Below are 14,215 nucleotides of genomic sequence, written 5' to 3' on the forward strand. Positions count from 1 at the left end.
CAGGTATTCCAGACCAGTTTATGTTCTGCTCACTTAGAATTTCAACACTGTTTGACCATATAATGACCTCTTTTCTCTCTCTCTTTTGAATATTTTCCCAACACATCCTTCCCTCCTCTCCTCTTGTTTGTCATAGCTGGGTCTGCAGGACTGCTGGGTCCACAAGGCCAATGGGGGCATGGTGCTGCTCAGCTTCTTCCTGTGTCGAATCGCCCTCTTTCCCTACATGTACTGGGTCTACGGCCGCCACTACGGCATCCCCATCTACGGTGTGCCGTTCCATCTGACGCTGTCGGTCAACCTGGGCAACTTATGCATCCTGGCGCCGCAGGTCTACTGGTTCGTGCTGCTTTGCCGCAAGGGCTGGCGGCTCTACCAGCGCCAGCGTCACGCCACCGCTGCTGCCGGCAGCCAGGACTCCTCCCCCCTGCCCCCACCTAGCCCCTCCCTCACGGACAACCAACCCAAGGGAAACCATTAGAGCTGGAGAGGTCACTCCGTCACCATTGCGCTCTCTCGGATCTTTCTTGGTTCTCTCTACTCTACCTGCGCTCGAGTCACACAAAAACGAACCACCATTGACTACTATTTACTACTTACTACTACTACTGCAAAGGCACTATGGCTACTTACCACAGTCTCCCCAAAACTACTACTACTACTACTACTATTATCACTACTTCTACTACTACTACTATCGTTACTACTATGATAACACTAGCTACTGCTCTTCCACCCATGCCCAGTCCAAGCGATACTGATGATGATTTTTGACCCCCCTCCTTAGATCTTTTTTGGGGTTCCTACCCCCCCACCCCCCTCTTTCTGGATTATAGGGACTGGACATGGGTTATATTTGGAGTGCTACAGTGGAGTTTCCCGAAAGGATATGAAGAAGACTGAGAATGGAACTCCTGGCTTTTTTTGTTGGGGGGATTGGGGGGGGGTCTTGCTTCTTCCCCCATATTACGTGACCTGTGCAGTGTTGAGACACTCCCCCAGCCTCGCCCCCTGCCCCTCTATTACTAGATCTGCTGAGTGGAGGGTCTGTTACAGTGTAGATGTGTGTAGAATGTGTCTGTAGAATTTCTTGATTTGTTCTATTTGGTGTCAATGATTTTTAAGTGTCAAGTTTTGAAGATCCCCATTTTATGAAGTGTTTGTCCACCCACCCAGTCCTGATCTTTAAAAGACCAGAGGGAAAGGAGGAGATGGGATGGATGGGATGTACTAAGCTAGGTACGGGTGTCACCTCATCCACATTTGAAGGAGACAATGAAGTAGAAATGTTTGCTCCAAGCTCTTTGCACCAGCATACCTACACAAAAAACCCATTTAATGTGATTGGATTGTGGAACCCCACTCTCCTTTATCCACTTTGACACCTCCCATTGTCCTTTCTCCTCATTTGCCTGTCTCTATGGCTGCTGCCGCTGGCCAATCGGTGCGCCTGCAGCGCTCCCGTCTTCCTCCTTTGTTGTTTATGGCCCAACAGAGTTCTGTGTGCTGCCCTGCTGCGTCTGTTTACAGTCTATAAGCCCCACCCCTCAGTGTCACACAGGGGGTGGGGCATCACAAGCCCCACCCCTCCCCAGAGAGGGGGAGGAGCCTCTATATTATGTGCTGTGTCCTCCCTGCCTAAAGGGGGAGGCTTAGCAAAAGATTTGTCCGTATGTTTACACACGCAGGACTTCTCAGAGACGGAAGAGCAAGCGAGAGATCCCACTCCCTCATTTTTTCTGTTTCAATGGAAGTCCACGAACGAGGTAGACCAGACCCAGCTGCTATTACATTGGTGTCTATGGGAGAGCCACCCCCTTAAATACACCTGAACTGGAAAAAAAAAATGATATGGTAAACGGCCTGAGTGAACTATCTTCATTTATCCACCATCTTTGGACTTCTCTGGGAGCGCTACAGCGGCATTAGAAGGAATGGGGTAGGTTGTTTAGTCCCGGGTTCGGCTCGGTTGCTACAGCGACAACTGAAGCTGCTTTTAATGGGTGGAGACACAAGACTTTACGGTCACTCGAGGTCAAGTTTGCCGGGTATGGGTGGTTAGGTGCTTCTGTTAGGTACATTTTGCCCTCCGGCAAAAGGTGTCAGGGGTGCTTCTGTTAGGTCAATGCTGCCCTCTGGCAAAGGGGTCTGGGGGCCACATGGGAGGGGCTTGTATACCCCTGGGCGTCCCATTTAAAGTGGAACTGACACCGTTTTAACTACTTTGCAGATATGAAATAGACAATCATAATATCACTCCAAAATTTCAAATTCCCAGTTTATCCCTCAAAACCAACTTTATAAGAGGTTATTTTAATATATATTTTAATATATATATATATATATATATATCAGTCAAAAGTTTGGACACACCTACTCATTCCAGGGTTTTTCTTTATTTTTACTATTTTCTACATTGTAGAATAATAATGAAGACATTAAAACTATGAAATAACACATGGAATCATGTAGTAACCAAAATGAATGTTTCACAGAGTTCAAGTAAAAGACATCTCAACATCCACTGTTCAGAGGAGACTGTGATTCAGGCCTTCATGGTCGTGTCAGGCCTTCCAACCGCCGTGTCTTTGTGAAACGCAGAGTAGGTGAATGGATGATCTCCACATGTGTGGTTCCCACCGTGAAGCATGGAGGAGGAGGTGTGGGGGTGCTTTGCTGGTGACAGTCTGATTTATTTAGAATTCAAGGCACACTTAACCAGCATGGCTACCACAGCATTCTGTAGCGATACGCCATCCCATATGGTTTGCGCTTAGTGGGACTTTTCATTTGTTTTTCAACAGGACAATGACCCAAAACACAACTCCAGGCTGTGGAAGGGCTATTTGACCAAGAAGGAGAGTGATGCATCAGATGACCTGGCCTCCACAATTACCCGACCTCGACCTAATTAAGATGGTTTGGGATGAGTTGGACCACAGCTAACAAGCTAACAAGCAGCTAACAAGTGCTCAGCATATGTGGGAACTCCTTCAAGAAAAGCATTCTCGTGAAGCTGGTTGAGAGAATGCCAAGAGTGTGCAAAGCTGTCATCAAGGCAAAGGAGGGCTACTTTGAAGAATATAAAATATATTTAGATTTGTGCAACACTTTTTTGGTTACTTCATTATTCCATGTGTTATTTCATATTTTTGATGTCTTCACTATTATTCTACATAGTAGAAAATAGTAAAAAATTTAGAAAAACCCTTGACTGAGTAGGTGTGTCCAAACTTTTGCCTGGTACTGTATATATAAGTTAGATTTTACAAAAAATTCCATGATGTGTAGTCTGGTATTGGTGGCAGAATAGATGGATGCAGTCAATGCATGATTAATATATTTTACCAATACGTTCTTGGTAGTGTAAAAAATATTGCTATCAGGTTGTATGAGCTGTGATTTACATTGTTTGCTGCTTACAGCCATTCGAGTAAAGAACTGTTTAAGTTTCACTCGTTCAATATTTTCGACAAAACTAGCAAGGGCAATGATCACAAGTCAACGTGGCTAATAGGCTATCTGATCTTTTTATGTATTTTTGGGCAAGCTAAAAACACATTACCTTGTACCTAGCTAGCTGCTGGGAGGATTTAATGTCAACGCTTGGATGAGTGGGTAAGTGACAGACTTTATATTATTTTTTTTATTTCCCCCCCCCAATTGGTAGTTAGTCTTGTTCCATTGCTGCAACTCCCTACGGACTCAGGAGAGGCGAAGGTCGAGAGCCATGCATCCTCCGAAACACGACCCTGCCAAGCCACACTGCTTCTTGACACACTGCTCGCTCAACCTGGAAGCCAGCCGCACCAATGTGTCGGAGGAAACACCGTACAACTGGCGACCGTGTCAGCGTGCATGCGCCCGGCTCGCAACAGGAGTCGCTAGAGCGCGATGGGACAAGGACACCCGGCCGGCCAAACCCTTCCCTAACCTGGACAACGCTGGGCCAATTGTGCGACGCCTCATGGGTCTCCCTGTTGCGGCCAGCTGCAACACAACCCGGATCTGTAGTGATGCGTCAAGCAGCCTTACACCGCTGCGCCACGGGAGGCCCTGACAGACTGCTAAGTTGCAGTTGTCATTTGGTTCGCTAGCTAACAAGAAATCTGACTCACTTCTGAACCTGAATGACTGTTATCCACAGTTACTATATATCTTAGTTGTCAATCAAATGTATTTGGTATCGATCAAATGTGCAAGCTGGTAAATCCCGTTAAATTGTAAAAAACGTGGGTTATGGGACAGACGGCAGGCTACAACAGGGCGAGCAAGCAGGCTATTCCCCATTGTATCAGTGTAACCACACGCTGAAAAGGTTTGACTGAGTTTATCCCTCACTAGATTTAACTTCTGGTATTTACATATTTAAAGCCCCCATGCATTATTTTTCATTTTAAATCAATGATATATGTTTAATAAATCACAGTTTTATTTCATGAAAATAACTTTTTTTATTTACCTGAGCCTCGTTTTGCCATTGAAATGCTCAGTCTGATTGTGTGGGTGTGTTGATACCTATGTAAATATATTTACATACACAGCCCTAATTGGTGGATAGGATCGTCTAGACTCCTGTCTAGAGCAGGGGTAGGCAAACTACGGCCCGCTGGCAAGCCCGTTCAATCCGGCCGGCGGGAGTTTTTTTTGTTTGTTGGGGGTGGGGGGAATTATTATGGGTTAAAAAAACAATCCAGGCCACTGTGTTGAATGTCTAAAACTAGATAGAAGATATGTAGAAATTATAATGGACCTATATATTTTCAAATAACTGCACTTTTTCTGGCCCGCAAATAGATTTTGACAAACAAAAAACGTGCAGCCCTACGTTGAATTTCGAAATCCTGATGTGGCCCTCAAGCCAAATAGTTTGCCCACTCCTGGTCTAGAGCCTACCCCGCTTACCCCTTCAAAGTAGGAGGAAACATATGCAAATAAAAGTTGAATGGTCATTGGTCAGAATAATCCGATCAGATTGTGATGTCATGCTGTTGGCCAAAAACTCCATCCCACCTGAGCAGGTTGAAATTCCAAGAGTATGTTTTTTGTCTTCCACAAAGCTCTTACTAAAAGGTTATTATCATAATTTTCACAATTTCAGAGTGTTATTTCAACCTTTATAGTGTGAAAATTGGAATATAATTCTTTTAAAAACTGGAAATCACATTTTTGACTGAACTGCCCATTTTAAAGAAAACCATTCAAGTGTATTTTGTGGGTTTTGCTGAGCGCTTTCTATGACCTAATGTGCTGTTGTAACTGCCTGTAAACACAGTTCAAAGTGAATGGCATTATCCCCATATGGCAATGGCTTATTTGCATATAGGCCAACTGTAGCTCTGATTAGGTACGGCGTGCCGGCCTGTGAAGATTCTGATCCGGGACAATACTGATACTTTTTTATTTGTTTTTGTTTAAACCAGTGCTGTGTCTATTAATTGCCCAGACACACAGCCACTTTCCCACTCATATTACTATAGAATTTTCACAAATACCCGACTCGACGTCATTCCCAAACATTCTATGAATGGATAAAAACGTGAAATGACCATATCTATGTACTCATTTGTCACAAAATGTAAAGAAATGCGCCATGTTTTAATGAGATTTAATGGTGCCAAAACGCTGTCAGTTCCTCTTTAACGTCAAATGGTGCCCACCAAGGACTGCTCACAAGGCGTCAGTTAGAGCACTGGTTCCCGACTCAGGTCCTCGAGTACCCCCAACAGTTCACATTTTTATTGTAGTCCCAGAGAAGCACACCTGGTTCAACTTGTCAACTAATCATCAGGCCCTCAATGAGTTGAATCAGATATGTTTGTCCAGGGCTACAACAAAAGTGTGTGCTGTTGAGGACTGGAGTTGGGAACCACTGAGTTAGAGCAATAAAACGGGCGAGGTCGAAAACGGCGAGGACAATGTAAAACCCCACGTAGAATAGATTAACCTGATGTTTAGATATAAAAACAGTAAGGTTCCTAGCATGATGCTGGAGCAGGATGACTACACAGCTGCATGCGACCCTGTTCCAGAATGATTTATTTTCGCAAAGATTGTCGAATAGAAGAAGAAGAAAGTGTTGGTGGTGGCGACACACTCATTTCATACATTCTACTTTCCCTCATGATTTCCTGTTGTGGGGATGAATTTAGAGTTGTCCCTTACTTGGTTGGCTCCTTAGGAAAGGTCAGCTAGGTGGGAAATGACCTCAGTCATACTTATACAATGCACCATTTTTAAATGTGATCCACCTCATATTGGTCACAAAACCCATACAGCCTTGAGTTTTATGTTATTCTCTTAAAAATATTCCTCCTTAGCCTTCCAATATGAAGGCAATAATTCTGTATAAATGAATGAAATAATGTTAACGTGTAGATAATTATTACAAATTTACAGCTAAATTTAAGTGCTGGTGATTTTAACCAGAGTGCCCATCCATGGCATGTGTTTATAATGGCAACGAGGAAGTGACTTTGTGTTGGCATCAGCGCTGCTAGCATGGAGCACCAATCATAGGGCTGCAAATACAGGATAATAATAACAAAATGTGTTTTTAGAGAAAACATTACCAAATGAACGCAATTTTTTTATGATGACAACCTTAATTAGAAGCTTCTGTTAGCACTTAGTCTGAAGCCATCAAACTACACTTGAGAGGTACATTTATATCATGTGTACACACACACACACACACACTGTATTTTTGCTCAAACTCAAAACATGATTCTAGGTTTAATGCTGAGCAGACATAAACATGCTGACCTAGGCAATTGAATACATTAGAGAAAGGAGGGGAGTTTGTGTGTGTGTGTGGTAACAAAAACAACTTTGCTTCAAACCTACATGTGCTGACTACATTTTAGCTTGAGTTAATCATAATGATTTTAATTAACATTATCAGGTCTTGGAGGCTATTTTAATAAGTAGTGGTCCCTGGTCAGGATGCATTATTTGTGGCACATTCAACAAAGGTGATCTATGTACAGACCCTCGTTCTGCTCCTTTGCATCAGTTATGTCAATGTGGCCCTGTCCCCTGAAGTTCTGTTTTCAAGTTCAAGCTTGCATTGTGGGGACTTTGCTCTCTGTAGGAGACTACTGCATTGTGGGGACAAAGCTGTTTTCTGCAGAAAAACACTCTAGTCCAGAGCCAAACTGGGCCACTGTGCTTCCGGGCAGGGTTCGACATTAACGTGACCCTGTCCCCTGAAGTTCTGTTTGCAAGTTCAAGCTTGCATTGTGGGGACTTTGCTCTCTGTAGGAGACTACTGTATTGTGGGGACTCTGCTCTTCTCTGTAGGACACTACTACATTGTGTGGGTTCTGCTCTCCTGTGTAGGAGACTGCTGCATTGTGGGGACTTGCTTTCCTTTATAGGGGACAGTTGCATTGTGGGGACTCAGCTGTTTTCTGCAGAAAACACTCCAGTCCAGAGCCAAACCGGGCCCAAACTAAACCGGGCCACTGTGCTTCCGGGCAGGGTCCGACATTAACGATGGCCCGCTGGCCCGGGGCCAGTAAAAAAAAACTAAAATTTGTCGTGCCAGTGGATCTCGTCAGTCACTAGCAAGACCGGGTCAGTAACTTCTCAGTGCATTTTGGAGTTCCAATTGAACATTTACCTGCTGTATCGCAGTCTGCCATAGAAAACCATTTACCTGCTGTATCGCAGTCTGCCATAGAAAACCATTTACCGGCTGTATCGCAGTCTGCCATAGAAAACCATTGAAGACTGCACACGGAAAAGTAATGCTATTTGTATCTGAGCAATATGATTGGCTATTCATTCAACCACGATCCTTGCGAGTTACAACTTCTCGAGCACTCAAGTAATACATGAGTTGATGCCTTCACACTGCACACACAAGCACTCATCAATCCACTCACTGAGCTTTTTTATTTTAGGGAAAGTGAATCACAAAAGAAGTTAACCTTTTAATAGTGAAAAAAACTAGCAATAGACTGGCTAGTAGCTACTGTAAGTCTGCAAAACGAATGCTAAAAGACACCTAGCGTTCATCTTTGCTAGGCTACTGTAGCCAGATATCTCTTTTGAAAAGCAGTTGTCTTAACGTGGCATCGTCCTATTTTGAGATAAAACAAATCTCCTAATTTAAGAAACAAAAAACAATTAATACAATGCCATTTTAAAGAATAGAATGTCTTACATTGCTAAATTATATTACACAGCTTTTTAATATATACCCTAATATCCAAATGTAGCCTATTACTAGCTGAATAGAGTGAAAGCAGGTCAACCTAGGCCCTCCATGACCCTAATGCATTTATAAACTACCCCATGTCTGGGCCAGTAGAAATTTTGTTCGGTCCAGTAGGAAAAAAAGTTAATGTTGGACCCTGCTTCCCGGGGCGGTCGTGTGTGAAAGTGATGAGTGCACTGCGGGCCTGCTGGCAGACAGTTAGCAGACGGCTTGTTCTATAACCGCTGGAGCGAGAGCAGGGCAGAGCAGGCAGGAGGCTGGGGAAGGAGGGAAGCTGAATACTGCTACTGCTAAATGATGGGCTTGTTTGGCCCGGACTCAGAGGCAGAGAGTGGTGAGGCGGTGCAGCTCAGTCTAGCTCTATCAATGTGCCTCGACTCAAGTCTTTTTTCTGTCTGCCTGAGACGACCACGGCACTCCTAGAAACATCCCAGGCCTTCTTATTGTGCACTCTCTTACCCTCCTTCTTTCTTTGTCTGTTACACTTTCTCCCTTCATGTCTCTTCATCTTTCTCGCTCACTCCTTGTACCCTTACTCTACATTGTCTAGAGGAGCCGCCACTGGCTTCAGGTGTCCAGTCTCTACTCAGCAGCTCAGAGTCCAGGGAACACAGGGTTAATTGGGATACGGGGCCCTTTCTTAACGAGGCCATTATGGCTTTAAAAAGGCTCTCTGGATGTGCTGCTCACTGCAGTCTGCAGTTCTCCTGAGTCAGTCCACAGCACACAGTGAGACGCCTGAAGGACAGACTCATCATCTGTACACATGGGTTCTGTCCCAACTGGCACCCTATTCCCTATATAGTGCACTACTTTGGACCAGAACCCTATTGGCCAGAGCAGAATACACGTGCCCTCACAAGTCGACGCCACTAATGTCCTCTCAATGCAGCACAGCCACAACCAATGTCCTCACAATACAGGACTACCACTGTGGGGAGCCTTTTATGGTTTAAATCGACATTTCAGAGACATTTGCCCCCATCTTGAAGTGTTCAGTTGTTCTCATATGGGTTGTTATTGTTTGATTTGATGTTTAAGCTGATGACATATGTGGTGTGGCCTGATATGGTGAGGGTGACATTGATGGCTTTAGGGATTTTTATGGTATACGTTTAAAATGTCCCTTTGTCTCTTGCTAGCTCGATGTCGTTGTGAGGTTTGAGGCGGAGTATAGAGAGCCAGTAGTCTCTTACACTTTGAAACTTAGGGCACCTCGATGTGTCGCTAAAGTGCAATCCCCCACCCCCTTCCCTGACAATCCAATCCAGAGCCTTTGAATCCCGCGGTTCAAGGGTCAGCATTCAAAACACATATCCTGATAATCCTCTTTATATTCATTCTTATTCCGGGCTGGGTTTCTTTTTGTTTTTTTTTACAATAATGTTTGAAGTCTTATGTTCGGCCTCCTTGGAGGTTCCTCTCTTTGCTCAGGGTTTGATGAAGAAGGTGTTAACATATATCTGTATAGCTTAGATTTATTTTAACATTTGTGAAACTGTGAGTGAAACAAGAGTTTCGATGAAAATGATGGATTCTGAAATATGAAAATACCTGGAATGTCGTGCTGTCTTCTCCTGCTTGTTCTGTTGTTTTCTTTGCTTTCTTCCAAATGCGTTCTGGCATGGCTTGCGGTATCGCAACCTGTAAGGTTGGTAGACCAAAGATTGTCAGGCACTTTAGTCAACCATGTTATCATAGAATCATGACGAGAAACATTAACATTCATCTCCACCCCCGCCTACCCCCACCCGGCCAGGGAGGAATGAGGACTGGGAGTGCATGGCTTACCAACCAGACTGCATGGCAGTGTCTCCACTCCCCCACTAACACAACCCTTATCCCAGGTCACCATCCATCCACATCCAGTCTATGTAGGAACATTGGTGGGGTGGACCGTGAGGTGTGCATGGCCAGTGTGATCAGGATTAATGGCTGTGTGGAGGTGGCAGGCTTACATTTCCAGTATTTTTGCTGCTTTGATTTCACACACATCCATACAGGGCCAGTCGCTCCTATCAAGGGACTCATGGGTCTGGAGGGTTATCGAGGGTATGGCCCACTGACTGGCTGGCCAGTGGATTTAAATTCCGATTTAAGACTGAATCGGTTGTAAAAAAAAAACAAGAGGGAAGAGAGTTATATTAGTAGAACTGGGCTGATGAAATTAATGAAACATTTTAATTTAAAAAACTATCAAGAAAAAAAATTGGATTAGAACTTTTGGGCAAATGTATGGTCCAGATTGATTTTATCATTTGTATGTAGTAAATATATTCTTAACTCTATTTCTTGAACTTCATTGTTGGTAAAGGGCTTGTAAGTAAGCATTTGATGGTAAGTTCTACACCTGTTGTGTTATTCGTCGCATGTGACAAATAAAATTTGATTTAGAACTCTGGATATAGTGAACCAAATTGGTATCCCTTGCCTTTGTGATACCCACAAACCTCGGCGCGATAACAGAGTCGGCAGCATTTACAGGTTGTGGCTGTCTTTCTTTCTGGGTAAACTCCAACTTTTGGTAAAAAACTCAAATGAAAGCAAACTCTTGGGGCATTATCAAACGAGGAGGCGGCAGTTTTATCCGTTGCATGCACTCCCATCGTCCTCTTAGTACAATACCACTGTACACGTGTTCAAAAATCCCCCAAACTTTTATCTTAATTTTCTTAAGACAAAAAGGTGTTTGTCGACTCCTACGGGGAGTCTTCCAATGTGTGTTTCTCTCTTCCTTCGTCACGATTCTGTACATTTGTTTATATACTCCAGTTCAGAATTAGTTTGCTGTGCTTCGTTGTTTTTGAATTCAAATGATTTTCTCTCTCTCTATGAAAGTACATGGTGTATGTTAACGTTTTCTGTCCCGAATTGGACTTCCATCCTCACAATAGTGTCTGTCATCTCATGTCCCATCTTGGCTGTGTAATTTACCATATGCAGCTTATTCACAACCTTCAACACTCTCTGCCTCCTGTTACTTTTGATAACATTATCTGATTTTTTCATATATATTTATATATCTGATTTGATATATACATATATGTTTTTTTGTTTGTAGTGTGCCCTTTTTGAAGAATTTCTTATCTGAGAAGAGAATGGGCTCTTTAATTAAATAAACTAAGCATTGATTGAGAGGAATTATTTTGTTGCAACTTGTGAAATCAGACACCCCTTAAAGACAAATAAAACTGATTTGATGAATTATTTTGAACCAGAATCTGTTATTTGCTGTACATGCCTCTTCCTCAATTGGCACAGAGAACTCTAGGGTTTCTTCAGTAGCTACAAAATTTGAGAAAATGTTCAGAAATGGAGTGAAACAGGGAGGTACCTGAAGTTGTCCAAGAAGAAACACACATTAACGTTTATCGTTTTTCTATGGTGGGACCCAATGAACACCACCCAGGGTTGTGTTGGATACGAAAGAACATTGCTTAATTTAATGGAAAAGGTGTTGTACTGAATGACCAGTAGAAGAACGGTGTGATTATGGTGGCCCAGAGGGCGATGGAGTATGGTTGGCTGCATGAGTTTTGTGATATCTAATGGTCACTCCCATATTGATCAGGCTACACCTCGTCACACCCACCAAACGGGAGCAGGCGTAGCCTACTTCAAAGGCTGTTGAAGAACGGTGTGCACAGTTTTGTAGAAACATGTCGTTCAGTACAAACCGTCACACAACGTAGAAAACATTGAACCGAACTAAACGCATCTCTGGTCTCTGTTTCACTCTGGGTGCATCTCTGAAGTCTGCAGTGTCTTCCACTCTAGTCCTTTACATTTACATTTAAGTCATTTAGCAGACGCTCTTATCCAGAGCGACTTACAAATTGGTGCATTCACCTTATGATATCCAGTGGAACAACCACTTTACAATAGTGCATCTAAACTCTTTTAAGGGGGGGGGGGGCGGTAGAAGGATTACTTTATCCTATCTAGGTATTCCTTAAGAGGTGGGGTTCAGGTGTCTCGGAAGGTGTGATGTGACTCCGCTGACCTGGCGTCGTGAGGGAGTTTGTTCCACCATTGGGGGTGCCAGAGCAAGAACAGTTTTGACTGGAGCTGAGCCGGAACTGTACTTCCTCAGAGGGTAGGGAGGCGAGCAGGCCAGAGAGTGGATGAACGCAGCCTTGTTTGGGTGTAGGGCTTTGAATAGCCTGAAGGTAACGGAGGTGCCGTTCCCCTCACAGCTCCGTATGCAAGCACCATGGTCTTGTAGCGGATGCGAGCTTCAACTGGAAGCCAGTGGAGGAAGCGGAGGAGCGGGGCGGTGACGTGAGGAGAACTTGGAAGGTTGAACACCAGACGGGCTGCGGCGTTCTGGATGAGTTGTAGGGTTTAATGGCACAGGCAGGGAGCCCAGCCAACAGCGAGTTGCAGTAATCCAGACGGGAGCATTGCAAGTACCTGGATTAGACCTGCGCCGCTTCCTGTGTGAGGCAGGGTCGTACTCTGCGAATGTTGTAGAGCATGAACCTACAGAACGGTCACCGCCTTGATGTTAGTTGAGAACGACAGGTGTTGTCCAGATCACGCCAAGTTCTTAGCACTCTGAGGAGGACACAATGGAGTTGTCAACCGTGATGGCGAGATCATGAACGGGCAGCTCCTTCCCGGGAGGAGAGCAGCTCCGTCTTGCCGAGGTTCAGCTTGAGGTGGTGATCCGTCATCCACACTGATATGTCTGCCAGGACATGCAGAGAGATGCCATTCGCCACTGCGTTATCAGAAGGGGAAAGGAGAAGATTAATTGTTGGTCGTCTGCATTAGCAATGATAGGAGAGACATGTGAGGTATGACCAGAGCCAAGTGACTTGGGTTAGCGAGAATAGAGAGGCCTAGAACAGAGCCCTGGGGACACCATGGTGAGAGCACGTGGTGCGGAGACAGATTCTCGCCACGCCACCTGGTAGGAGCGACCTTGTCAGGTAGGACGCAATCCAAGCGGGGCCGCGCCGGAGATGCCCAACTCGGAGAGGTGGAGAGGATCTGATGGTCACAGTATCAAAAGGCAGCTGAAAGGCTAAAGATGAGAGCAGAGGAGAGAGAGTTAGCTTTAGCAGTGCGAGCGCCTCCGGACACAGAGAAGAGCAGTCTCAGTTGAATGACTAGTCTTGAAACCTGACTGATTTGATCAAGAAGTCATTCTGAGAGAGATAGCAGAGAGCTGGCCAAGGACGGCACGTTCAAGAGTTTGGGAGAGAGAAAGAAAGAAGGATACTGTCTGTAGTTGTTGACATCGGAGGGATCGAGTTGTATGTTTTCAGAAGGGTGGCAAACTCTCGCTCTCTTGAAGACGGAAGGACGTAGCCAGCGTCAAGGATGAGTTGATGAGCGAGTGAGGTAAGGAGAAGGTCTCCGGAAAGGTTCGGAGAAGAGAGGAGGGGATGTCAACAGGCAGGTGTGGCGGCCGGCCGTCACAAGACGCGAGATTTCATCTGGAGAGAGAGGGGAAGAAAGAGGTCAAAGCACAGGGTAGGGCAGTGTGACAGAACCCGGGTCGTTTGACTTAGCAAACGAGGATCGGATGTCGTCGACCTTCTTTCCAAATGGTTGACGAAGTCATCCGCAGAGAGGGAGGAGGGGGGGAGGGGGAAGAGGATTCAGGAGGGAGGAGAAGGTGGCAAAGAGCTTCCTAGGGTTAGAGGCAGATGCTTGGAATTTAGAGTGGTAGAAAGTGGCTTTAGCAGCAGAGACAGAAGAGGAGAATGTAGAGAGGAGGGAGTGAAAGGATGCCAGGTCCGCAGGGAGGCGAGTTTTCCTCCATTTCCGCTCGGCTTTCCGCTCGGCTGCCCGGAGCCCTGTTCTGACGTAACTGATTAGAAAGATCTGGACAAGTGAAAGCTGGTTTCCGGGTAGGCATCATTTTCCATATGTCTTCAGTACAGATGAAGGAGAGTAGAAGAGGATGCAACTTCAGCTTATTGAGATGCACCTTCTGTTTCTTTCCTCCCACGTTCCTAGCCTTGTCCCAGATCTGTTAGT

At 44.9% G+C, this 14,215-nt stretch overlaps 1 protein-coding gene across 1 annotated transcript in view; it reads left to right on the forward strand.

The window, feature by feature from the left end:
* Positions 1-11,431, forward strand: part of LOC111951062 (ceramide synthase) — a 47,582-nt gene extending 36,151 nt beyond the window's left edge. The window contains exon 5 of the mRNA XM_023969043.2: positions 137-11,431. Coding sequence (XP_023824811.1) covers positions 137-481 — 345 coding nt within the window. The 3' untranslated portion in view covers positions 482-11,431. The remainder of the gene's footprint in view (positions 1-136) is intronic.
* The last annotated feature ends 2,784 nt before the right edge of the window (positions 11,432-14,215 follow it).

Source organism: Salvelinus sp. IW2-2015, linkage group LG23 (assembly GCF_002910315.2).
Source record: "Salvelinus sp. IW2-2015 linkage group LG23, ASM291031v2, whole genome shotgun sequence".
Lineage (NCBI taxonomy): Eukaryota > Metazoa > Chordata > Actinopteri > Salmoniformes > Salmonidae > Salvelinus > Salvelinus sp. IW2-2015.